This window comes from Pieris brassicae, chromosome 8, assembly GCF_905147105.1.
Source record: "Pieris brassicae chromosome 8, ilPieBrab1.1, whole genome shotgun sequence".
Lineage (NCBI taxonomy): Eukaryota > Metazoa > Arthropoda > Insecta > Lepidoptera > Pieridae > Pieris > Pieris brassicae.
In genome coordinates, this window is record NC_059672.1 from 11889479 (window position 1) to 11917094 (window position 27616).

The window sequence follows — 27616 nt, forward strand, 5'->3', positions numbered from 1 at the left end:
AAAAAGTCAATAAAATGTTAAACATAATCAAAAGACATGATTGAGTTTTATAAAGCTGGCAATAAAAAATAAAATAATGCATTTGCTTATATTATACATGCTTACTTTGATTTTTCTCACTGCAGTCTGGAGATACAGTGATTCAGGAAAAGGAAACAAAAATGGATCAGGGAGTGTGTGTAATATTGAAGTCTTAAATATAACGGCATGCTGTCCTTGCACTGCATCACATATCTTTCCTGAAGAATCTTTGCTGTACTGCAGGGTCCAATCTACAAAGTTCCATTTCACTTGCTGACAAACTAATCGAGAACCACCAACACCTACAGCTGTGCCTTGAGTTGGAGCGCTTGTAGCAGCCAATAGTAATTGTTGAAGTACACGACGCGTCACACGTGTCGAGTCCGGTACAAAAAGCACGTACTCAGTAGAAATGTGAGATAAAGGCTTTAACTCGTTAGGAGAAGAATCGAGTTTAAGATCTAACGATACTATTTTCACATTACGTAAGGTATTGTTTGATGTCGAAAATTGATAAGGTGGATATTGTGGACTTTGGTTTAAAATCAAAATTTGCATATTAGGATATGCTCCCATAAAAGATGCAACACTTTCGGCGACATCGTTTTCAAACTCCTCAAACTGACGAAAAACAAGAGTTACTAATTTTGATAAGTGTTTAGTGACCCTTGAATGACTGTTCACTGCTGGAGCTATAGTTACAGGAGCTATCGGGTAAAATTTATAATGTGGTAAAATATAACCACATAATACAATGAAAGAAATTATAAATACATAAACTTTTAAAGAAAGACGACCTCGGAGTAATCTATGTAAAATTATTTTCATGCTGAATCTTTAGTATTCCAGATTCCTTTTACAGCGCTTATACTCATACTATAATTTTTTTCATAAAGTTCTTTAACTGCCTATTCAATTTAAATTTCCTGCGTCTTTTTATTTAATATTTTGTAAATAAATATGATCACTTTAATGATCAGAGCTTACTAAATAAATATTACTGAGTGACAACTGACATGCAACTTAACATTACGATATTGTCATTTATTAGTTTGTATGTGTTTTTATTTCAAAGTGACAATTAATGACATTGATAATACGAGTAATTCCAAATGCAAACCATCCTAATGTCATTTGACACTCGATTTCCTATTTTCCAACTGTATTTATTATTACTCACTACTCGTGTACTCTACTAAATCTGTGTATTACTCTATGCCATAACTTTTTGTGGTTACGGTTAATTAATTTTTATACTACGAATTCTTATTCCAGTTAATAAAATTATTTCTTAATATGGGCGATAACACTGATTTTGAACCACTAGAGCCTTCTTTGAAGAATGTCGTCGAACAAAAATCTTTGCGTTGGATTTTTGTTGGTGGTAAAGGAGGTGTTGGTAAAACTACGTGCAGGTAAAATATTAGGTATTAAGCCACCGCGTCGTGTAATTGATAAGAAGTTATAATAAAACATCTAATTTATTATTCCCAACTACATTTACAGTTGTAGTTTAGCAGTACAGCTTTCCAAAGTGCGAGAATCAGTGCTGATAATCTCTACAGATCCAGCACATAACATTTCCGATGCTTTTGATCAAAAGTTTTCAAAGGTAAGACATCAGCATAATGACAGAATACCTTTATTGTTTTATTTTACTTTTTGTAATTTGTTGCGTTTTAAGATGTTTGATTTTGGTATAAACTTTGCAATGATAATAATTTAAAAAAGGATTTATAATTATGTGACACATAAATCAGGTACCAACTAAAGTAAAGGGCTTTGAAAATCTTTTTGCTATGGAAATTGATCCAAATGTTGGATTGACTGAATTACCTGAAGAATATTTCGAAGGAGAAGCAGAGGCAATGAGATTGGGTAAAGGTGTGATGCAGGAAATTGTTGGGGCATTCCCAGGAATAGATGAGGCTATGAGTTATGCTGAGGTATTTACATATTTTGCAATATTGCACCAATATTTCCTTTAGACCATTGCATAGTATGTCTAAGAATAAGATTCAAAGTTGAGACTTAGTAGCCCTACATATGAATGATGTTGGATTTATATAAAATCCAATATGTTTTTAACATATGAAAGTCATACTTGCTTTAATAGCGACATTTGGTTGAGACTTAGCACTAAGCTTGACTCCAATTCTGAATGTTATCCTAAATGTTTTGCTATTATATTTTATTAGAAGTTAAGGCATTATAATATACCACAATTTAAAATTTGTTACGGAAATAAAATTATTCATTTTTATGGACAAATGTAAAATCAGTAACTTTTTCATATCAGTAACAATGTAAACTTTCCAGGTTATGAAATTAGTAAAAGGCATGAACTTCAGTGCTGTGGTGTTTGACACTGCACCAACAGGACACACTTTACGTTTACTGTCATTCCCTCAAGTTGTAGAGAAAGGGCTTGGTAAATTAATGCTGTTGAAATCCAAGGTAAATTATATAATAAATTTTCAGTCATTAAAATACCAGACCATTATAATTGACTGGGATCCTAATGACCAAACACTTTTTATTTATTATCTGAGGACATAGTTGATACAGTATGAAGCATTCATAATTATATGCCTTTTTTTCTAGTAATGTATTTTTCTTCCAAGATAATTTTATTACAGAGACAATCTTGTCTTGTTAGTTATACCCTAAATCAATTATTATTCTATAATTTTCAGGTTGCACCATTCATCAACCAAGTTGCATCTCTATTTGGCATGGCAGACTTTAATTCAGACATGTTTAGCAATAAAATGGATGAAATGCTATCTATAATACGACAAGTGAACACTCAGTTCAAAGATCCCAATCAGACAACTTTTGTGTGTGTTTGTATAGCTGAATTTCTGTCTTTGTATGAAACAGAGAGACTTGTTCAGGAACTTACTAGGTGTGGCATTGACACACACAATATTATTGTTAATCAACTTTTATTGAAGGCTTCTGCCCCATGTGAACTATGTGCAGCGAGGCATAAAGTTCAAGAGAAATATCTTGAACAAATAGCAGATTTGTATGAAGACTTTCATGTCACAAAATTACCACTTTTAGATAAGGAGGTCAGGGGTGCTGATGCTGTTAATTCTTTCTCTGAATATTTGCTTAATCCTTATAAGGCATCATCTCCATAATAAAATCCTTTATAGCAAAATATGTTTTAAATATTCCATATTGAATAAAAACAATTAATGTATTGTAATAATTTAAACTAAAGACTGCAGATTATTAAACTGCATTTTATAACAATTGACATCATGGAAGAAAGAGATAAATTTCAATTCTGTATTTTTTTTAACATTAATCGTTTTCAAAAGAAATAGGCAGTCATTTTGTTTTCTACATAACATGTATATTATAAGTTAAATCTAATGTCGAGAAGATAAATTCTAGTGCCTGACACAGCTACATTAAATACACAAATTCATAAATTTTTTATTAGTTTTAAATATTCATTGAACTTAGATGAAAGCTAGAATTAGAAGATTCATATGTCGATACTAGGGAATAGGACTTAGATATACAATATACAGAAATTTACTTCGTAATACAACCCCATTCATTATTTCTGTTTTTTTTTTGCTGTATTTATTATTATGAAAATGTAATTTATATTTGTAAAATTAAAATATTGTTGAATATACTTTTTTTTAATACCTTACCCCGTCGTAGCATGGAACTCTAATTCTATTTTCCGTATGAAAATGAGTAGTATTGTAAATATTCTTAGTATACCTAAGCTAGTAAATTAATTTACTGTGTATGCTTTGCGTGCGTTAGTCAACATAACATAGCGCCATCTAGAGAGTTTACGTTATATTAAGACCACATTTATAACGGAACAATAATATATTTTTCGAGATACAAATAGTGTCGGGTCATCGAGTGATTAGGTGTGAGGTGACCGCTAGACAAATAAACTGGAATATTTATATGCCGCATTGAGAGGATGGGTCAGTATAATATAGCGCCACCAGGCGTAACATTGCTTTATATTAAGAGAATATTCCTAACAGGAGTTAAAAATTAATAAAGTTAAAACTATTGCCAAAATATATAAAAAAATAATAGGTTAGTTTACTCGGGATAAGGTTTCTTTTAGGAAAATATAGCTTATTTCTCGTATCGACTGTCTATTGGGTGTGAGGTGACAGCCGGTAAACTATTGGTATAAGAAACTATGAAAGTTACATACAACATTGGTTGACACTTCGTCTGAGCCCCAAATTATTAAGGTCCATATTGTAATTCGTATCTCAAGTCACAATATCAGTTTGAGCGCTATCATGTCAAACGTCATACAAACTTGTATATCTTATTGTACAAGTCAATTCTCATAAATAAAACAAAGCTTTCATCTAAATATTTATTAAACACCATTAAATTAACAATTATCATTAAATGTAAAATAGCAATACTGTCTTTATCTTTGTATTATGGCAGTGTTAATAGGGCGGTACATAGCATTTGTATAAAGTGAAAATTCTGAACTATAAATTATTTACACAAACTCGTATCAGCTTCAATAATTTTTCATAATACATAAAAATATCTATTGCAAAATACTACCCTTTTATAACCCTAGTACCAACTAGACTTAATAACATTCCCATAATCTCTAACAAATTCAAAACATAATCTCACAACTTGATCATCTACACACTAAAAATGCTTTGGCGAATGACTTCTTTTTATTCTAACGGCCCATTCTTTAAAGTAGAAGATATAGAAGTCGTGCAATAAATGCGAACTCACTTGTCGGCAATAGTGTGTTAAGATATATCTATTGTTGTGCTTTTTCTAAAAATGGGTCTAATATAAGTCTATATTGTGTGAAATATTAAACAAATCTTGAAACGTTCTCCATAATTTTAATGGGCCCTTATTCAGAAACACATCCATAGTTTGTTATAATCTTTACTATCTACTTTCATTTGTCACAGATGTTGTAATTAAAATTGGAGTTATATTCACGATTTAGACATGAATAATCCGGCGTAGTTAGAATTGAGTTTTGCTCATGCGCTACAAATAACCATAACAAAAGCTCTTAATTTCGGCTAAAAAAACCCAAGAAAAAGTCTACATTTGATAAAAATTTTGTACCAGATAAATTCGTAACAAAATAATAACTAACATCAGTCTATGATTTGTGTCAACTAGATTTACTTGGTGAAAGATGCCAGGCCGTGAGCGTGGCGCCGATAAGTGAGCCAAAAAGGGCAGCACCACAGGCGCCATATTCAAAAATAAGCTTGGGTGTAAATACGCCCCATATCATGAGATGTCGGCAGTGTATCGTGGCTGATAAAGCACACGCTAATACCTGTAATGTTAAAAACATGTCACGACACAATAATGATGATTTGAAGACTTAAAAACCCCAAAATGTAAGTACAGTGGAATCTCTAAAACACGAATGTCAATGCAAATAAATTCGAGTTAACGAGTTTTCGACTCACAAGAACTTCGAGATACGTATGATTTAACAGCTGAAATTTCAACTTACAGAGACACGATTTCCAAGTGTATTTTTCGATTTGTAGAGTCACTACTTGTACTTATTAACGAAGTAAATTGTACACTACAAAAAAATCTTTTTATTTAAACTATTTTTTACTTGTTAAAATGTTATGTTCATTAATTGCATGTGTAAGACAAAGAGCATAGATTAGAAGCCCCGAAACCGAACATTCATTTTGGATATTTCGGAGCTATTGCTATTATTTCGGGGAATTCAAAATAAGACGTCATTATATTTAACTAACTACGGACTTACGGAGTCTCCTTTTTGAAATCCGAGTTATAGAGTATAAATAATATGTACTACCAATCCTTCGTAGGGAAATAACATGTTGTTCGACTTACAAGGCCTAGTTAACTACAGATACCGCGAATTAGCGATTCAGCTTCAATCAGTTCAAGGGAATGACATTTTTTTGGCTTACTGAGGATTTCGAACTAGGTTCGAGTTATAGAGATTCTACTGTATTTAGAATTATTATAAGATTAAGGAGTCACATGGCTCAGCTACGAAATGGACCACGAATGATAACAAATACGGCATAGATAACAATATTAGGAGAAAACTTTGACAGTTTTACAATGTTATCACGTCATAGATTATATAATCATTTGTCTAACACACAGGTCCAACATATTTTATATCAAAGCAAATAACCAAAGTAATCCTATTTTAATAAATAAAACTACATAGCCGATCACAAACATCCGCCATATTGTCTGTCAGATTTTGAGATGTGTTTGAAGCCGTCTCTACGTCATTCGATTTATCAGATTAAATATTTAAATTGATATATATTTAATTATTTTAATCAAGTTCATAAGATTCGTAAAACAAATTGTGACGTCAGCCTTGGCGTGTCACTATTGCATTATCTTTTATTTACTTAACATTATTACGTTTTATTGCTATTTGCACAATTTTCTTATTTTTATAGATAAGACTATGGCGGTATTTACTCAGCTCTTTGAAGTACTTTTAACATCAAGATTCGGGTTATATATGGACGGGTTATCTAAAAGTTATCGTTATTTTTCTTCAAGATAAAATATATTAAGTACGATGGGTGTTCAATAAAAATCAATAATGACGTTACATTTTCCTTGAAAAAAATATACTTGCAGTATTACATATAACAAGCATAATAAAAGCAATAACTTCTCTTTTGTTATTCGTAGCGCTTCCTTCCTATTTTTGGGGGTAAAGAAACATCTCAGGATACATAAATTTGAAGATCATGTAGTAGATTGTAACACTCGCCACGGTACACTATTTTATTAGATCAGGAATACTTAAAAAAAGGAAATTTTTGTTTTAGTCTTATAAACCCGAAACAGACTATATATTATATAACACCCCTAGTATGTATTATGAAGCCAAACAAAACATAAAATCGTTACTTCGGTTTAACTGACTACAAGATGACAGTAAATCGTTTGATCTCTCAGCTATAAGAAACCTAAATGATTACTTAAAACTAAGTTGGAACACGCATGCGTCAGGATCATGATAGATATACTTACTCGTATAGCAAAACACAATGAATATTTGAGGCACAATGAGAAGACGGAAGCTAATTGTGATCTCGGTCCCATCGCTCCATTCTTTCCCCACAACGCCAAAAGTGGAACTGTTGCACCAAACATCATCGGCATTCCTGTGAGAATGGTCTTGTTTAAGGAGGTTTATTAGGGTCAAAAAGTAGTGTTACAACTTTATATAGATTTTGCTTTCAGATTTCTTTCTGCAGTGGAGTCAAGAGTCGTCGATATTTTTATTTAGGAAATACATATCCGTACTGATATCCTCGCGCTATTTTCCACAGCCAGCATTTGTATGAACTGGGGCTGAGAATTTCGCTGGAGATTGAAATCCCGGACACATGATACATAACTTCTCTTCACTTCGAGTTCCATTAACAATTTAACAGAATTTTGGGTGTGTGTTTTTGTTAAAATGCAAATAATAAATTGACCTAACATTACACGAATTTTATGTCATCAAACAAAATTCGAATTTATAACTAGCTGTTATACCTAATGGTAAAAGCCACAAAAAAATTGAAAATGTTCTGGGATCTCAATCTTGCGCATAATAAATAAATAATTTTATTTCTGGATGGATTATATTCCATCATACAAGTGATACAATCGTTGCTACGAATGGTATCACAATTCATAACCCGGCCGTAAATATCCGTCACTTACCAAACAAATTAAATATTAGTAGTATGAAAGAGACGACTGGGCCGAATGCGCTGTAGTTAGGGTCACCAGCGTGGAACACCGGCGTCCAGCTGATATGGCTTAAGGTAGGGTGGTGTCCTGACCCATAGAAATTGTATGAAGCTACCAGGGCCCATAAACACGCCAAAGTAGAACTGCTTCGGGACGATAAAGCTGAAAATTGGGACATTTCTTGGAATAACTATAATCTTCATCATTGTGCAGTCGCTAGTGTACTCTAGGCACACATTACGTGTGTGACTACATGGTGAATATTTGCTTTGGTGACAAAACCGACAAAAATATAAGTTTAATGTTCTTTTTACTGTGTACGTATGCCAGTATATAGCGACTAATAAATTAGCGGTTATATATTACGCCATTGGTAGGTTCCATAAAGCCGACATCAAGTTGTACCAGCATAATTTTACTATATTCATCTTTATTTGAGACTAAACTAACTTTCGTATATAATTTGTAAGGTCAGGTTCAATAATAACTAATTTGTTATATGATAATATGTAAGAGTATGATGTCTTAATAATATATAATGCAGGGACACAAAAGCTACTCAGTGCCCAACAGTTCCTTGAGACTTCTTTTGAGAAATTTAGAAGCCCAGTAAGAAAACGCGAAACAGTATGTAATGCAGCAAAGGCCTGCTTAGGCCAAATGTCGGGTTAGTTGTGAAATAAATGTGAAAAATGTAACAATATAATGCTATTTTAATAATTCATAAATTGTTGTTTATATACTTACAGGATTTTGACGATCCATCGTGCTTCATCAATGACACCATGTTAAGTATCAAAAAGCCGGATAGCAACGCCAGCGCAGCCGTCGGCGCGTAAGACGCTCCCAGTACCAAACAATTGGCTAAATAAAACAACAAGCCACATACTATAAGTGGAGTCACCGGTCCATTGCGGTCTTTTTTCAATAGCAGACCGAACATTGTAACGATGAAGAGCCATGCAACGCGTGCAAGCAGCCTAGATCTATTCGGCGATCCTAGAGAACCCCAGCCAACCGCCCAATGCGCACACGTGAAGATACCAGCAATCACTATCCCGTACCCTCTCCAAGAAACCTGTCGCCTAGCAACCGCAACTACAGCTGCCACTGAACCCAACGCAATTACCAACGCTGCCCTAGACGCTTGTCCACTGTTCAAATTATCTCCCGCTGTCCAACAGTCCCCTTGCTCCTCTCTGCAACCCCTGTAAGGCCTCGTTAACGCGAAAACTAACCCACAACCAGCCCACAAGGCTAAAGCTTTTAAGCTACCAATATTCCATGCTATAAGTCCTATCACGCTCAAGGATAAAAACGATAAAACGGCGCCCTCCTCTATTATATAACTATTTGATGCCAAAACCGCAGCGGAAGCGAATAAAACCGTACGAGCGAATCGCTCATAAAACGGCGTTCGATTCTCATACCATTTCTGCGAAATTCCATCCCAATGCAATATAACAAGGGCACCAGTGAGCGCACCAGATATTAAACCAGTCGTTAATATTATTGCACTTTCTAAGTCTGAGAATAGCTGCCAATAATGGCCCATGTAGCATAAAGATATACATATCGCCATGGATATTAACCCGGTAGGAACAAACGAACTTGAGAATACGTGAGGAATGCGATCTATAGATATGCCGTCAGCAACAATCCAATTGAAAAATATGGCTAGTAACAGTAAGAGAAGAGCCCTCAACATGGCCAACGAATCAAACTCGACCCACACTTCACGAAAGATGGCGCGAATATTATCCATAAGTGTTCTGAAACAAATGACATGTTTCAAGAATTGCCTAAATAAGTTTTGACGCAAGTATATGGTCATGACAATGTCACAGTTAAATGCAATTTAAGTTTAATTACAGTTAACCAGCTTAACCAGATTTGCTACTTATAAAGGTATGTTTAGTTACTTAGACAAACAAATATTTTAAAAGTTGATTTACCTAACATCAGCAACATATGTTTTGAGATCCTCTTGCGTAACTATATTCGAAGCCTTTTCAATTTGATCTCTTGTAGAATTAATTAACTCGGCCAATCTATCAAGAGACACTTGCTGAGACTCTTCCCCATATCTTACCAAGTATTGAGTCACCTAAAATTTTATATTGCTTTCAAAGCTTACATCAGAATTAATAATATCAAATATCAATCAGATATAGATAAGTAACAATACACTGTAGCATTAAAAACTAAACAAAGTATGTATTTGTGTAAAGAAGCTGGAACACGCATCGTTTGAATAGAATACATGTAGTAAAAATAAATATATGGAAACTCACATTGAGCTGTCAAACACTGAATCATATTGATGTACAGTAAAAGCTCCTCATTCGCGCTTCCTCATTCGCGTTTTCACTATTTGCGGACTTAAAAAATGCGACCTAATTCCTTTATTCGCGGATCTAATCAGTACTAAATAATAACCCTGATAGGAATATTAAGAAAGAAAAAAATCATTGGAAGAACTGAAGCAACACATATTGAAGTCATGCTAGAAAAAACTGTAGCCTGCTCTGACTACGGAAAATGACGAAGAATCTGTGCAATTTAAAACTTTGACTGCAAACATAGTTAAAATTGCGATAAAATGGATTAGTACGAGCTGGGTTCGAACAGAGTGGTAGTAGGTAGTAGAGTGGAATCGAGTGGCATTCAAGAATTGCTTGAATCGCAAGATGAAGATTTGACTGAAGCCGTTGGAGGAAATATTAAATTTACAGCCCATTGAAGAAGCGTTTTCAATAAGCATTGGAAACGTAACATTAAATCTTAAAATCTTAGTGAAGGTTTAAGAATGAGCTTTGTGAAAATTTATCCGTGTATAACGAAGTCTTATTTTTAAGAGCAGATTGCTACTGCCCCCGCTGAATATCAGTCTGAATTAAGTAGCTTTGAAGAACTGCCAAGCAAACAAAAATTACAAAATTCTTTAAACTATTACCTAAGCCTGAAGATATAAATATTTTTTGTACTGTATTTGTTTTTTTAAATTTATCACCTAGGAATTTATCCTCTATAATCCCATATAAATTATCATTCTGTATTCACGGATTCTGTAATAGCCGCATATGGAACATATAGTCCGCAAATAAAGAGCTTTTATTGTATACTAATTCTCGACGAAACTATTGTAAAGTTCTCTAATCAGTAAAATTTGGTATGCATAAACAAAATTTCAGTAACGAAAATCACAATTTATAGAAATGAGTAAATCCTACCTGTTTTAAATTGTTGGTTAGATGCAACAATGTGTTTGATGCCTTCATATGAGGCAGTAATGGTAGCAACACATTCCCTAAAGATGGTGCTGGGGGTGGCAGTGCTAGAGCAGCACACACAGTTGGTGCCAAATCTGTTTGTTGTATTTCCCTTCCTGGAGCAGTTTCATCTCCATCACCAGCTAACCCACCCTTATAGTAGGCAAATATTGCAGCTGTTCTTTCTGCCTTAGTCTCCCCACCATGGTCACCTGAATGAAATTATTTTAAGCCTGGGATATAAAAAATAGTTATAATAAAATAATAAGTCTTTACCTGTCCCTGTGTCTGCATGCAACAAGTATAATTTGCAATTTTAAAAAGGTATACATTAAAAAAAGTAATGTATAAATACTTTAACAAAATCTACAGAAATAATATTATAAATTATGAATGTGGGACTGTATACTTTAAGTAGTGAAAATATTATCCTATATACCTGTCTCAGTCATTCCATGATCACCAATAACATACATTATTGCATCAGAAGGCAAAACATCTATAATTTTCTCGAGTCTTGAATTTGTTTCATTAAGTTTCCGAGCCATTTCTGCATGATTAGGCCCATATCTATGACCTGCGTGATCTACACCCAAGTAGTGAGCTAACAATATGTTCCAATCATTATTTTTCAGTTCATCATAAATTTTGGAATCCACTTCTACAATAAATTTGTTTCATGTAAAATTTATAGATAATTGTTATTTTTAGCAGTGCTGTACATTTTTGTATAGAAAATTAACTAAACATCACATGTTTATTTATGCACATATGTTTAGAAAATATAAACCCTAGAATTATATTTCTATACTTCTTAACTTAACAATAAATAAACATTATCAAATTGTATAATCATTATATGGGTAATAAATTTTTCTAAGCTATTTTGGTAATATAATAAGCATAATTTACTAAAAAGTTTTAATTAAGCAGAAGACCAAAACCATTACCAGTATCAACAGTATCCAAGTCCCAAGTATGAAATGAGTATAGGGCATGAGATCTTAGCCACCTCTGAGGCAACAAGCGTGCCCAGGTGTCATCTCCTAATAATACAGCATGACCACCACTTTTGGTTACCTATTTCAATCAAAGATTTCATAAAATTACTATTTTTTAAAGTTGGCAATGTACAAATACATATTACAAAAAAACTTGATTTATTTTAAGTAAAATTTAAAGAATGTATTAAAAAAACTACCTCAGGTTTTTGTTTACCTGATCAATTATGTTATCTTCGTGTAACTCCATTGCTGCAAAATTTGAGCTAGCATCTACAAAAGTAGGCAAAGATCCTGTCACTAAGGCTTTTACTCTCTGAAAAGTTGTAGTTGGTGGATCGGCCATAAACCGGAATATACGTGTTTTTTCTGGCCATTTTTTTAAAGTTTTGTAAATCACGGGCAGTCGGTTTTGATAGTGTAAAGGGTTTTCTAAATTAGGATTGTACTCCGTGAAATCATAACGAAGTGCATCAACCAATATAAGAACAACCCTCCTTGACACCAGTGGACAAATTAAAGGTGACCCAGGATTATTCAATATACGCTCAATTCTTTCGGATTCACTACAAACTGTGGAAGCACCAGACTTTTTGTCACATTTAATTAAATCTTGTCCGACACATTCAGATACATCACTAAGGGTTTTACGAGATAACAAGAAACCGTGTCCAAACATTAATGTCGCTGACATTATCAAATAGGAAAACCAAATAAGATAAAGAATAAAGTTCCATTTTTCTTTCATCTTTTACAATTTTCCAAATTAAACATTGATCGATGAAAAATTTGTATTAAAACGATATAGAAAACTAACAATAGAGATGGATAATCATATTATATTAAAAAAACATATTTTTATTAGATTAAATAATAATTAATCGTTTAATCTAAACCGCACCGTAAAAATTGCAATTTTTATAAATTTAATTTATTATACTGTCAAAATCAGCATTTGACTTTGGGCTGATAGCTGACATTTCTTAACTTCATTTTAATCTAGTCTGTGGAAGTCTTGGAATAAACGCAAAAATCGCATAAAAGAGTGGTTATCTAGCCATTAGGCTCTAAACATATTACATAAAAACTATAATAATCATAAAAATAATTTCCTAATCAATAAGGAATAGGATAGTAAATTTTTGTAACACTTTTTGATAAGTTGTCGTAAGCGGACTCTTGTAAGTGATGTCAATTTATTACAAAACTCAGTATTAATAAAATAATTATATTAATTTATTATTAAATAATAATTTCTTGAGTTCTTAGTTTGTATCGCATACAGTCGTACAATGTATGTACATTAATATATGACTAACACATTATTATTTATCCATTTTTATGCTTTTATATGGTGGTAAAAGAAATTTTACACAATTTACATTTATGTTCACAAGCAAAAGTGTCAAATGACAGTACAAGATCCCTCCCGCCGCCTGAGTGATATGTTAAAAAATGGACCCTATTATTGCCTCTATATAAATTCATCAACAATACAGTGGGCAACTTATAATAAACCTAATAAAAATACTTGAGACTTGGCCTAAAGGTACAGATACCAGGCCATAAAAAAAACTCAGAAAAATGTCAGCGTCGGTATTATGTCAGCTGTTATCTGTTTATACTTGCATTATGACAGCCTGAAAATATGAAAACGCGATTTTCAATTTTGATTTCAACTTCAGTTTTAACTTTTCACCTTTTGTTTTTGAGTTTGGATTTAGATAGCTTTGTTTTAACTTTAGATGTTTAAAATTGTTTGTCGTACATTTCATTATTGTGTATATTTATAAAACTAAGAAAATTCATTACCGATCAGAAATTTATACCAACTTTATAAATGGTAGTTGATAGGTTATAATAAAATACTAAAAAATTTGCATCTCAATGTTTAAGGAATGTTTATGTTTGACAAACAATGTCAAAAGTTAACAAAGAAAACTTTCGTCTCTTGGACTTGTCTAGTGACGAAGATTCTGAGGATTTACAGTTAGAAATTATACCTAATAGGAAAAAGAAAATGTCAAGGTATGTTTGTCCATTTGTAATCTATATTAGAGTGGAGAATCAAGTTACTAAATAAATCAAAATTATGAATATTTTTTTAGAAAAGAGCGAAACCGTGTTGGTCAACCTAGAGTCGTTGAACCAAGCTTAGGTAATGAGGTTCATTGTGTTTTGTGCTGGGCAACAAGAGGAACATTGGTGTTATGGCTACTTATGCTAACATGGATCTGTGCATCGCTGTATGACCAAGTCACTACTATGAAAGTTGACATAGCTAAAGGCAAGTTTCTCTAGGTTCCTAAGCTAATTAAATTTTGATAGTATATTGTGTAACATTTAGCCAACACTGAAAAATATATATTCATAACTATCATTGTATAAATACTGAATAATGTCTCAGCAGTGGCCTCCAAAAAAGAGTTAAGTCTCCTCAACTGATTAAATTTTAATTAATCATAGCTACATTCAGTATTAAACAAATCTCACTTATATGTAATATATAAAAAATAGATCACATTAAACTAAATTATACTTTAATAGACATAAAAATAAAGAGAAATCATTCAGAATTTTATATCTCTTTTCTACTTGCATACTCGCTGATTAGAAATATGCAAGTAGACAAGAAACACATTAACACCCTCAAGGATGTTGAACTTAAAACCATTTGCAACAGTTAAAACACTTTGAATTTATTTTAAACAGTTACTGCTTTACCTAAGATTGACAGGAGTATAAAAGATTAATTTCAATCAATTCATATCACTTGTATCCTCGTCGTAAAGCCTAACGTCATCAAGATAGAACGCTATTTTGAATGTTCAAAGAAATAATAGCAACATTCACTATTCAATTAGGTAACCCCATGTCCTATACTAGACGAGAATTTCTCGCACGCATGCGTCATATTGTGACGTCATACAATACGCTACCCCGAGTCCCAGAAGTCAGTCTTCTAAAAGCGTTGTGTTTTACCATACCTCGCCGTTTTTATCTGTTATTGCAAGTGATAAGCTATAGCAATTTCAAGTTGAAATTAAAGGTGTGTCTTTGATTGCGGTTCGGTCTGTGTCTTTATATATATCATAGATTTTTAAATTGGTGTTTTAAATAAAATCGATTAAAGTGTTTATTTATTAAGTATGGAATTATTAGTGTGGCGTAAGGAGACACGCGCATGCGTTACGTCCATTCACTGCGTCTAGGAAACATAGGTCGATATAACGTGTCTTTATCCGACTTTATTTATCTTAGTCCCGTTTTATGTTTCTGTACTGTATTATAACTACATAGAGCCACTTTAAAATATTTCGTAATTTAAATTCTAATTTCTGTAAACATTTCAAAGTAAATAAGAAAAATTTTATGTTTAATTTGCTCTGTTATATAATTGTTTTGTTAGTTATTAAATTGCTCGTTACTAACTTCCCTAACACCGCTCACAAATCACAATAGATTTTTGATACAAAGATAAATAAACAAACAATAATCCTGACGAATATAACAACAATATTTAGTATTTACTCTACATTGTTTTGCTTATTAAGATATTAATTATATACATATAAATCGTTTTTATTAACAACACAAGATTGTTCAGTTTTGTACCGGAATTATTATACCACTGTTGGAGTCAGTGATACTAGAAAGATTTGGAATTACAATTCATCTCTGTGTTACCGTTTAAATGTGAGTTGTCGTCAACAAAGTAATTGAGCTTATTGATTGTTGAACAAATTAATTATGTGTAATCTATTATATCGATTTACATAGACTGTTACTGTGTTGGTTATTCTGTTGATATAATTATTTTTATGAAAGGTGCTGGGATTTCGCTAGCAAGGGTCTAAGGTCATTAGTTATGCTATTACATAACTGCTTATGTTCATGTATTCCAAAATGTCTAATAATGAAAATAATATCAAAATATATTGCAAAAATATAATTGGAATAGAGGAAAAGACGCTTGTGGCCTTGGCCAGCTACATCAACTTATGGAAATCTTTATGCGACTGAGCTACCCTCGCCAAAACAGCCTAACCACAGCTGTCTCTTCAGGCCAATAGCCATGGATACACATTGTATTAATGGAGGACTTTTGAGAAGACTATGCTCTTTTTGTGGTAGTAATGCCTAGTGAATCAGACTGGATAATTTCAGCCAGATGTTGCGATTATAATTTACACTAAGTTTGTGTAAGACCAAAAAAGTAATAAACAAGTTACACGTCCTGAAACACACGCTCAATACATAGGTTGGTTAGCCCTGAGTGACCTTGACATGGTTTCAAAATGTCCTGCCTTAGTCAAAATTATTAATGAAGGTTTATAAATGGTCAAGTTTTAAGTTTCGTGGAAATTATATTCATTCACAATTCTTGCTTTATACGATAAAAATGCGTTTAAGTATACTGACGTGGAACTGAAAATATAAGTAGGGTTAAAGTTGGTTTGCATCACCTTGAAAGGTTGATAGTATGTTTACAGGCCACTGAATTTTGTACTAACGGACTTTCGGTTAAAATATTTAGTACGGATTTTTACCTGTGAATGTGACCCTTGCTTTGAGTTTGAAAAACACAATTCCTATCCAAACATATGTATGTAGGCTTGTTTACTATATAGGGAAAACCTTGAGATCCTTACCTCCGCTACGTCGAGGCAATATACGAAATTCCAGGTGGAATCTTGACATCCGTCGTTTCACAACTAAGCGTTTTTACCGCATTTTTTGCCGCGCACTACCACCATGTAGAACCACCTGAAGTATTTCCGAACCAATTTGACTTAGGGTTCTTCAAGAAAAGAGCATACCAATTCTTTAAAGGCCGGCAACGCACTTGCGAGGCCTCTGGCATTGAGAGTGTCCTTGAGCGGCGACTTAACAACAACTCCCGTTTGTCCCCTGTTCTATATAAAATATGTGGCCACTGTGTGTAAGATCCAGCTGCCAACAAGTATTTCCGAACCAATTCGCGAGCCCTCTGGTATTAAGTGTCCATGGGCGGTATTCTATATATTTCTTACGTACTATCATATATAGTGAGTAACGAAAATTTCAGTGTACAAGAAGGTGACTCTACAGAGCTGTGCCGTGTTCAACATCGTTCTAGTTGCAGAAACAAAGCTTTCAAAGTACACCTTCATCCGGGTTAAAAACGTAATAGGTGCTTGTATAGAGGTCAACTATTTGTGATGTAGGTCTGAATTTTGCGAACCATTTCTTTTGAGTACGTATTCGTGTACGTTTAGTATGCATGTAGAAATCATTCGTCGTCTTGTCTTCGAGAGTGTCATTGTGTTCTTTCGGATTTTATAAAAGAGACTGTACTAGAACTATTATTATATACGTACTATTGACGTATGTTTAGTATCCGAGCGTAGTTTTGAACGTATCATTAACCCTACTCAAACTCAAAATAACTTTATTCATATGGGTAACCAAGTACACTTATGAACGTCAACAGAAAAGATGCTAAATTGATTCTAAATTTACATTTACTACCAGTTCGAAAGTCAAGGGCGTAGAGCGGGTAAGAAGAACTGGCAAGAAACTCTTCCACTATTTTTAATCGCGAAGTTTTTGAGTTATACAGATTGTTTGAAATGGAGCAGTTCAATCCCAAGGATTAATATCATTTAAATATTCGTCAATTTTATAAAAAACTTTTATTGATTAATTCAGGTTTACCGAGTTTTGAATTAAAAATCTAACTAAGCTTTTACATCATTTTTATATTTTAGTTTAAAATAATAACAAATCAGTGGCGCTACAACCTTTTTAGGTCTGCCACTCAGATTTTTGTATCTGTTTCTTGATCATTTGTCAATCTAATAGGCAAGTAGGTCATCCAATGCTAGACATAAGTCGACTTTTTGGGACTAAGGCAAGCTGGTTTCCTCACGATGTTTTCCTTCACCGTTCGAGCGAATGTTAAATGCGCAGAAAGAAAGTTCATTGGTGCACAGCCGCGGATCGAACCTACGACCTCAGGGATGAGAGTCGCACGTTGGAGCTAGTTTAGTACTATATAATTCTAATGTTACATGTAATTTTATTTGTTTTTTTTTAATGATTTGTGCACCTTCGTAGGTATGTTGTTGATGTTTTTTTTATATTTTTCCATATAAGCTAGGTAACTTATGTTACCTCTTTTTAGATATATGTTTAAGTCAACGAATTGTAAATAAATAAAGGAACTGATATTATTGATTTTTAAATCATATCGTTTAATATATATAACGTATACGTATACGTATTAATAACAGATTATTCATATGTTTCTGCATAACAATGCATTTCCTTATCAGACCCAATGACGTTCCGCGTTCCACTTTCCTCATTATAGGAAAACCTTCTCAGACCGCATCCGTACATTTTGTCCTTATATACAATTGGTTATAAGTATCCTCGTATATTAATAGGTCACACACGCGCAGCATACATTTCCAAAAATTTTCAAAATATAAGTGCGTCATCCAATATATAAGTAGTCCAAAGTAATGTAGTTATCATATGAGGAAGAGATTTCCGAGTCGTATTGTATATGTCACTCATAGAGTTTTACTATTTTTAAAGAAAATTATTTACTGTCAGGTTTTGTTGTTAAACACCACAGAAACGACTTTAAGCCTTCTCTTTCCTTTTTGAATTATTTGGTCCATTTGTCATACTTTGCTGGATAATAAACGAGACAGTCGTAGTATAAACTAGAAATATAACAGTAAAGTATGAAATTACTGCGCTGATCATGGCTCTTAATAATAATTTCGCGTTCAAGATCAAGGCTATATATTTAATGACGCCTTTCTAATGCTACTTGTTGATTTGAAGGTTAAATTAACAATATAATGGTCGTTTGTTATGATTAAAATTAGTTCACTTATTTTACTACACTATTAAAATGGCAATAATTAACCTCATTACTTTATATGGTTTATATCTGGCCGCTAATAAAAAATGATTTCCTAATTTCGAAAAGGTTATATGCAAACATCAGACCCAGACCAACCAGCAATTAAGCTAGCCATTGACATCAATAATCCTTTCCTGAACTTTATTAACGACTTCATTCGATAAACGGTCGTCGTGTTGTGCGCTCGCGTTGATAACAAAGCCAGTGTGAATGTGTTTACGGTAGCGATAATATGGAGAGTGGTGTGCACGCGACGGTGCCGCTGCGTGGCGGGAAGAAAATGAGGAAAAGGCGAGAGCTGGATGCGTTAGTGGGCGGTGTGGGGTCCAGGGGTGGGCGATTGTTATCAGCGTCCAGCGACGAAGGAGAACCCTGGGGTAGGAGGACATCCCGTAGACGAAGATCGCGACCTTTTGTTCGCCTTGCAGCTGCATTAGCCCTGTGCGTGTGTGTCGTATCAGCTGCTACAGTGTTATGGCTGTTTGTAGATGTTAGGAAGCAGATTGTGTCGCTGAGAGTGGAAATGGACAGAGGTGGGTATTACACCATCTTGGGGATATTATTTTCAGATGATGTAACTAAGAGGATATTTACCTGAGATAAGATTATGAAGTCTGTTCTATGTACTTAATGTAACAAGGGATTAACAACCATTGTTACTCTTCAAGATCCTATAATAGGTAAATATACTAACATATATGGTTGTTAATGTTTGCGCTTGCGGGTATTGCGATTACTTTTTCATTAAAATAATTTAATTTATTTAAAGTAATGTGAAAGGAGACAAAACCAGTCGAACATTTTAACATTATCAGACTGTATATAATATACATAAAGATTTTTTTACCTTATGACTTAACCAGAGTGTACTACATATACAAATATTTTAAAAGCGGCTTTTAATTAGCTGTACCGCAAGGGATGAGGTTCAGAAACTAAATGACTTATGACATAATTCTTTTAAATCATTTACGAAACAATTTAAATTATTTTAAGTGTATTTATCAATAACATTATCTACTTTATATCAATTATATTTGGTACTTTACTTATGTATGCGCTAAACTATAGATTTATAAGATAATTTGATAAACCTTTTTTTTTAAATCTCTTTCTAAACAAGTGCAACACAAAAAAAACTAAAGGGTTAAAACACCCTTCTTTAATAAATTAGCTTGTTCAGTCAACGTAGAGTTTTGTACTGCTGATAACCGTGACCATTTACGATGGTCGCGTATTACTAATAGTGATACTGGAATTTTTCCCGCATATCAAATTTGATTGAAGTGAAATAGACTAAAAAACATTTTTGATAGGATTAAGTGAAATAGCACTAGTCAAAGAAATTCATTACAAGGAAAATACAATACAACATATCTAACTATTGTTTCATTATTCTAGTTCACTGGAAAAGAAAGTATTTAATAATTATAAAACCATGCATGCTGTGACCATTGTTTTGTTGCATACTTGTGGAAGGAACGAGAGCAAAATATTCTAACAACAACTAAAAAAATTGCCTGTCTGTCTGACAGATTAGGCTAAAACGATGAAGATTAATAACTGTGTTCTTCGTCTCTGATATCAAACTGTAATCAAATCAAATATTATTTCATATTGAAAACGGTTCGAAGGTTCGTTATACTAAAAAGGTTGATTGTCTTTCAAAAAAAAAAACTAGTAAAAAAAATCTCTTCATTGCTTTAGGTAGATGTATTTTATAATGCATAGTTGAAAATAATGTTAATACGATAACGGTCAACAGGTAAAGCTTTTGACACTCTTCGACGCCTTGAAAATACTTAAAATATTTTTAGTTAAAAAGACTGTAAAATGTGATTTTGAGCGTCACATTTTTGTATTCAAATTGCCAAATCCGAATTGAAAGTGCATTTGACAGGTTTTCTTACCAAAAAGTGAACGGCGTAACCACCAATCTTTAACAATCATATTTGTCCTCAGTATCAACGATAGGTGGTAACGTAAACGATGACTTACAACTCTGTCACACAAGTTTCAAGGAGCTGAAGAAAAACGCGAGTGCCTTACAAGAGAGGCTCGAAAAGCTGGAGATTGCGCATCAGGCGCTGACAATGCAGATGAATAAGACAGCAAGTGAACTCATGTCTGTGTCGGAACAGCTGTCGGCGGCGCCGAAACTGGTCGATACTCCGCGGAGGATAGCAGAGTTGCAGAGAACTGTCGCTGACTTTGGTTCGCAGGTGATTATGAAATTGGGGATTTAAAATGTCGTATTGTCATTTGTCAACAGCGTAGACCAATCACCATCCGGGATATGATCATTCCTGTTTCAAATACATAAAGTCTATTTGTAGGAGGTTTTGTCTTCATGTCTTTTGTTTATGTTTATGTTGACTGCAACCATGTTCCTCATTAAGCTTTGACAAGACAGGGACAGACGCCGTTTATAATGTAAAATTTCAGCTTTAGCAATAAAAAAATTGTTGGGAAACTTGAATAGCGTAGGTGTGCTTCTTGAGAACTTAAAGAATCTTGAACATAGATTGTTCAATAATACATTTGTATAGTATACCAAGTATATGGAATTATCAAATAATTTAAGAAAATTATCATAACGTAGGGACTTAGGATGAGGTTCAGAAAGAGGCTTAGTGAACATCCAATAGATTTATTGCGTTCTTCAGACTTAGCGACAGCTATACAAGCGGCATAATTTTTTTAATACCTGTAATATAAAAAAGTTTATATTATAGGTACATATGATATAGAGGAATTTTCAATCAAATTCGTCATCACTTACAGACATTAGACGACCGTAATTTATATTTGCATTGGTGGCGTTGTTTATCATTTTATAGGTGCCGCCTAACTGACGCAATTGGTATTGTATTGCGTCAGTTTGAAGACACTCCATATACAACCCCACTAGTAAATTCATCACTGATATATTTAAGCTATTATATTCACAACAAGGACATTTGAGAGACAAGACGAGGATTAGCGATTGTATGGCTTTCCTGTCATGAAAAGACGTTTGAAATATAAACTTGTTGAGTTAAGCTAATAGAACGACCTGTCCCTGCCTTGCACGATTGGCATTCTTCTTGGGAAATAAATATATCAATATACTTTCTAAAGGAGGAATTTTTGAAATTGCTCCAGTAGTTTTCTCGTTACATGTCTTTATAATATTATTCTTTAACAGATCAAAGGCTTTGACAGCTCAATATCATCAGCTCATAAGCAGGCTCTTACAGCAACCTCAGGTGTTGAGGAGCTGAAGAGCTACTTAGTACACCTGGACGAGAGGACCAACGACACGATAGCTAACGTGTCGGCAAACGTCAAATTGGACGAAAGCCTTAAGGAACAGATAGCAATCTTGAATACAACGCTTATGAGTCGATTGGATGGATTGCAAAGCATCATTGATGAAATTAATGTGAGTTTAAACAACTATTATTGTAAGTTCTGGAATAGAGGCTGATCAGTCGACGAAGCGTTGCACGGCCTGGGAGGCCAGGCATATAACCAGATTATTTGGAAATTTAGGGGAGAAGCCTATGTCCAGCAGATTTCAGCATCAGATTTCTAGATCTGTTTTGTGATATTATATTTTAATAGGCAAGTGGGCGATCTGCCTGGGCCTGACGCGCCGTTGGCTTTTCGAGTTTAAGGCATCCCGGTTTCATTAAGATGTTTACCATAGTATTGTCTTTGGTTAACATAGCTTTTACACATTGAAAGAAAACAATTCGATACCAATTCCGTAAAAAATAAATACAGATAACACAACTTTCTCTACAGCTGTGATACTTTTGACATTCAACACCTTTTGTCTTCAGTCACCGTGACCACGCACGCTGTAACGTAGGAAAAATTTAAATTTAAAATTATGTAAATAATTATAAGTTTATAATAATACAAATAGCTTTTATCCGGTTAAAAAAAATGTTTTCTTTCAAGAGAAGACCTTCACCGTACGAGCGAGTGTTACAGCGCACATAGACGGTCTAGAACAGTGGTGGGCAAACTTTTTTAATGGCGGGCCACAAAGTTTAAAAAATTCTCGAGGAACGCCACAATTATACAAAAAATGCATTGTTGTTATAGCTTTTAATTATAATATTATAAAAAGAATACAAATAGAATCTACTTTTTATTCTCGACTGTCAAAACGGAATTAAAACGGGCCACATACGGAATTACAACGTCCATGCTGATAGACCCTCTTCAGGCCGGATTCAATACTTTCGCGCGCCGTACTTTGCTCATCACTGGTCTAGAAGGTCTTGATGCACAGCAGTTGCACACGTTTCCAGTACTACACATTTGTTTTGGTCAGTGACGGTTATAAAACACGGAATTCCAATCAGAATCGGTACTAATATTGTTACCACGTTTATTCCATGTGAATATCTTAGTCTCTTTTTTAAACCAAAGGCCTGATTATACTTTGTTTTATAAATATGGGGCCATGTTACACTACAAGAGGAACGTTGGTCTTAAAGCAAAACTCGCTAGTCTACTTGAAAAGATAGTCATTTCCAAAGAAATGTTCTTAATTTTGAAATCGTAAATTGATTTTTCAGAAGCCAAAAGAGGTTTCAGCAAGTCCAACGGCCCCACCGAGTGCTGTACCTTTTACATCTATCACAACGATAGCGGGTAAGCAAGCATTTTACACTTTAAAAATATTTTTCACCCATAAATTTATATATTTATTGAGCATTCTGACAAACGAGATACGTCTGGATATTCATAGTTGATCCCCTCACACATTGAAATCAAATTTCCTTTAGGCTTGTCACATTTAATATTTTATTTTATTTTTCTTGTACGTATCAGTTGTGTATGTATCAGTCTGCTGAGCGCAATCTTTTATAAATATATAAATACTAAACAGGGAATAAATATACATTGTAATTGAATAATTTATATAATTAAAATAAGTCCCTTCATTATTTAAAAATAAGGAAGAACAACTGAGCTCTTCCGGTAGGGCTCGCATAAGGTCGTCAACTTCATTATGTATAAAACTATAATTGACCTTCTGAAGCTACGAAGTATGTTATTTTTTAATGATATTTATTTTGATGTGTATCGGAAATATAATTACCATAATAAAAAAATAATTTAGAAGTCGAGGTTAAAAAAACTATTCTTAATACAATATCGGGTTAATTTGAATTATTTATTTGAAGTTCAATTACATTACGTTACATTTAACGTAAAAAAATAACACATTAATTATTAGAGATGCAACGAGCGGCCTTTTCGCTAACAAGCGATCATTCCCAGGCAACCCTAGTAAGAGACATTTAATATAAGCCTGACATGACCGGTCTGATTCATTCATACGTATAGATAGAATTTCATTTTTATATATTCTTTCATAATATTAAAGATTCTGTATACAAATGTTACTGTGTATTTTACCTGAATATTTCATGAAAACTCCGCGGAGGCGAGAATAAAATATTTTTTGTTAGATAAACAATGTTAACCTTGCTAAGAATATTTGCTTAGACATAAAATTAATGGACTTTGTATTGATATGAATTTTGATAAGTACGTCGTCAGTCTATATTTAAATTTTTGTTTAAATTACTGTTTGTCTATGTTTTCCTTGTTTTATAAAATATATCAAACGATGTTTTTTATTATTAATTAATTTGCTTAAATTGAAGAAATCCATTTTTTTCATTAGGAATATTCTTATTAAGTCTCTTCCTTTACAATCGCACAACTCCAAAAAGTACATTGATTCTTTCCATTTTTTGTCATCGTTTCTTGAAGTATGGCGAATGGAAAAAATATATGATGGAGTTGAGTAGTTTATGTATGCATTTTAAAAGATCGATACACGACTTAAATAACTTCGCTCGATAGAATAAATCCAAACATAGCCAATTTTTGACACTTTAAATTCATTTCAAAATGTATATAGAACATGATTTTGAAATTTACACGATATATTTTACCGCAAGCCAAGTAATCAATCGTTGTGCTTTTGTTTATACTATATATTATATCTCTAAAAAAATTCTATGTACTGTTTTCGTTTTATTTCCATAATAACTTCCTTTCAGGACCCGTGAAACCCAGAGTTCTGGAGATGAAGGAGCCGGCGTCGAGTTAAGTAATTGCTCAGTTGTCACAAGTACAGTTGCGTCCACGCTACATACGAGATATTTTTGTATATTGGTGAAGCGGAAATGTTTGGGCTCAAAGGTCAAAATATTGTTAAAATTTGAAATTAAATTTTAATTGGGTCGTTTCTCTGTCAAGTTGTAATGAGAGACCAGTGCTTTGGTTAGAAGTTATTTTTTTATAAAGAGTATTTATTTGTAAACGTATTGCCACAAATGGTTTGTTGTCCCGTTTATTTACGTTCAAAGTGATAAGGACGGAAAATTAAAAGCTATTTGAGGATATATACGCTTGTAAATATAAAATTTGAGTGCATGGTGTGAAATTAATATATATTTCAACGGGATCGGTATTCTGTAACTTCCAATCGCGAATTTGATAGAATTATATCAGAATAAAATTGCATATAAAAGCAAGTTACAGAGTATCAGCGCTGAACTTGGAACTGGGATCTTCATGAGACCAGTCCAAAAACACAAGTTTATTGACAGCGTATTTGAATGTATGTATAGAAAGAGTAGTTACGAATGGGTTCATTTATAGGAACCAGAAATCCAGTGAGATGTAATCTTAAATTTCCTAGTTCCTAATGCTCTAGCGAAATTTAATTTTTAATATCTATCGAAAAGTTTTTTGAAATGTTGAGAAAGGAAACCTGAACTCTAGAAATTGTAAAATGGGTTAGAATTTTTCATGTGTTTGATCATCTGACATGTGACATCTTTATTATTGTCCTCAAACATGATCAAGAAAACAGGTTTAACCCTGGACACAGAATCCTGTTGATGAGATAAACATCTCTTTAACTGTACTATACTGGATAATGTGGTATCCCGTATCCAGAATATAGCGTAGACGCCTGTTGCACGTATAACATTAAAAAAACTGTCGCGTTCTACTTCTAGTCTGAAAATATTTAAGTTAATTCCATTTATTTTAAGTTGCCTTGCCACCTTACGATAAAATTAAAAAAAAAATACTACATATTGGACGTCCCTTAATAAATAGACCGCCTGTTATCGTTCTTTAGACACATGTCACGTTGCAAATGTGACAAAATGTAATGACTGATGGAGAAAGTCATATTGAATCTACCAAAATTTCTAAAATATTTTTCCTCTTATCCTGTGAGGCCCGTACGTATTCGTTTATGTACGTAATGTACGCACGGAAACGCACGTTACGTAGTCGTTTGTGTACGTAACTTACGCACACAAGCGCACATACGTGATATTATTTGTAATTATATGATTGGCGTTCTTATATGGTTAATGTGTTGGCAAGTCAATAAATAAAATTGATGGATTTTAATTGAATAAAAATGCATTAAAGGACGAAAATTATCCATTATCCAGCCAACGAAATAGATCTCAACACGTAATATTAAAGAAACGATTCTTGTAAGACGATATATTATTTGCATTTAAATATTGTCTTTATTTCTTTGATTTAAGGTGCATTTCAAAATGATAAAAATATTTCGTTTTGAACACTATGGTCTGTGTTCTGATATTTGTCTGTTTAATCGATTTATGATTGAAGATTCAAAGTTGAGGCGCGAGACGGGAGTTACAATTGGCGTTTAGTCTCGACTGGTTTTACACTAAGTTTTAAACTTTGAAAGACGGTAAACAAATCGCCATTATGGTTTACTTTCTAGAATTGACATGAATTTAGTTGTAAGCTTATTGTATTTTTGTATTTATTTTAACATGTATATGCCACAAGAGTCGTACACACATATTTGTTCTGTTTGAGTAAATTTTTGTGTATTCTTCTTGTACGCAATAAATGTCTGTCAAACAGTTGTAATGATTGCGTGTCGTAGTTACTATAGTATAAAACAGATGTCAAATTTAGAAAAAGTATAATTACTACTTTTGAATAAACCCGGACGAAAATCCTTATAAGGTAAAATGTTGTAACGATCTTATGATCATTTTATAACGACTTGTACACTGACATAATCACACCAATAAGATTTCTATTGCCATCTCACTCATAGTACATACCTAAGAGTGAGACGGCTTATAATATAAGTGCGAAACTTGCAATAACACTGAGTGAGAGGACGAATGATGTAAATATAAATGTATCGATTCCTATTTTTAACTATCAGATTAAAAAGATTCGTTAGTTAAAATGGGAATCGGAATTAGTTGTGTTTGTAGTGAGGAGAGACGCACTGCGTGTCATGCGAGCGTGAATTTTCTTGTATTAAATTATTGTTAATAGATCAATAATTATTATAAACCTTGTTTTATTTATATTATTCTATAATTATAATTTTTTTAACATATCGTCTTTTAGTAGAGATAAGAGATAATTAATTCCAGAAACCGCTGCCATTTTAATAATGTTAACTGGCAACTTTAACTTTTAAAACATCATGTAGATGTTGCATGTATCCCAGAATGGTGCATGGAACTGAGACATTGCTGGGTCTGTTTTATTGTTTTTCTTAATAAGCAATCCATGAATCTTTTTTA

At 33.2% G+C, this 27616-nt stretch overlaps 4 protein-coding genes across 6 annotated transcripts in view; 2 read left to right on the top strand and 2 right to left on the bottom strand.

Moving 5' to 3' along the window:
• LOC123713160 (fukutin-related protein) overlaps nt 1-970 on the bottom strand; it is a 4906-nt gene extending 3936 nt beyond the window's left edge. The window contains exon 1 of the mRNA XM_045666703.1: nt 106-970. Coding sequence (XP_045522659.1) covers nt 106-849 — 744 coding nt within the window. The 5' untranslated portion in view covers nt 850-970. The remainder of the gene's footprint in view (nt 1-105) is intronic.
• Nucleotides 971-1187: 217 nt separating this feature from the next.
• LOC123713637 (ATPase ASNA1 homolog) lies at nt 1188-3677 on the top strand. The gene is made up of 5 exons (XM_045667395.1): nt 1188-1436; nt 1528-1633; nt 1782-1967; nt 2341-2478; nt 2718-3677. Exons 1-5 carry the CDS (start codon nt 1318-1320, stop codon nt 3168-3170), a joined length of 1002 nt encoding a protein of 333 aa, XP_045523351.1. The 5' UTR covers nt 1188-1317; the 3' UTR covers nt 3171-3677.
• A 7614-nt stretch (nt 3678-11291) lies between these two features.
• LOC123713315 (GPI ethanolamine phosphate transferase 3) lies at nt 11292-12966 on the bottom strand. The gene is made up of 5 exons (XM_045666918.1): nt 12288-12966; nt 12020-12149; nt 11509-11730; nt 11346-11357; nt 11292-11302 (listed from the first exon to the last, which is right to left on the bottom strand). Exons 1-5 carry the CDS (start codon nt 12816-12818, stop codon nt 11292-11294), a joined length of 906 nt encoding a protein of 301 aa, XP_045522874.1. The 5' UTR covers nt 12819-12966.
• An 811-nt stretch (nt 12967-13777) lies between these two features.
• LOC123712912 (EF-hand calcium-binding domain-containing protein 14) lies at nt 13778-27374 on the top strand. Of its 3 annotated transcripts, none has more exons than XM_045666282.1 (6): nt 13778-14098; nt 14179-14357; nt 20955-21214; nt 22180-22416; nt 23567-23642; nt 25067-27374. In XM_045666282.1, the coding sequence occupies exons 1-6, from the start codon at nt 13989-13991 to the stop codon at nt 25114-25116; spliced, it is 912 nt and encodes a 303-aa protein (XP_045522238.1). In that variant the 5' UTR covers nt 13778-13988; the 3' UTR covers nt 25117-27374. The 3 variants fall into 3 exon arrangements, with proteins under 3 accessions (XP_045522238.1, XP_045522236.1, XP_045522237.1); XM_045666280.1 differs by lacking the exons at nt 13778-14098; nt 14179-14357 and adding exons at nt 14680-15119; nt 19059-19525; XM_045666281.1 differs by lacking the exons at nt 13778-14098; nt 14179-14357 and adding an exon at nt 18288-19525.
• Nucleotides 27375-27616: the final 242 nt, after the last annotated feature.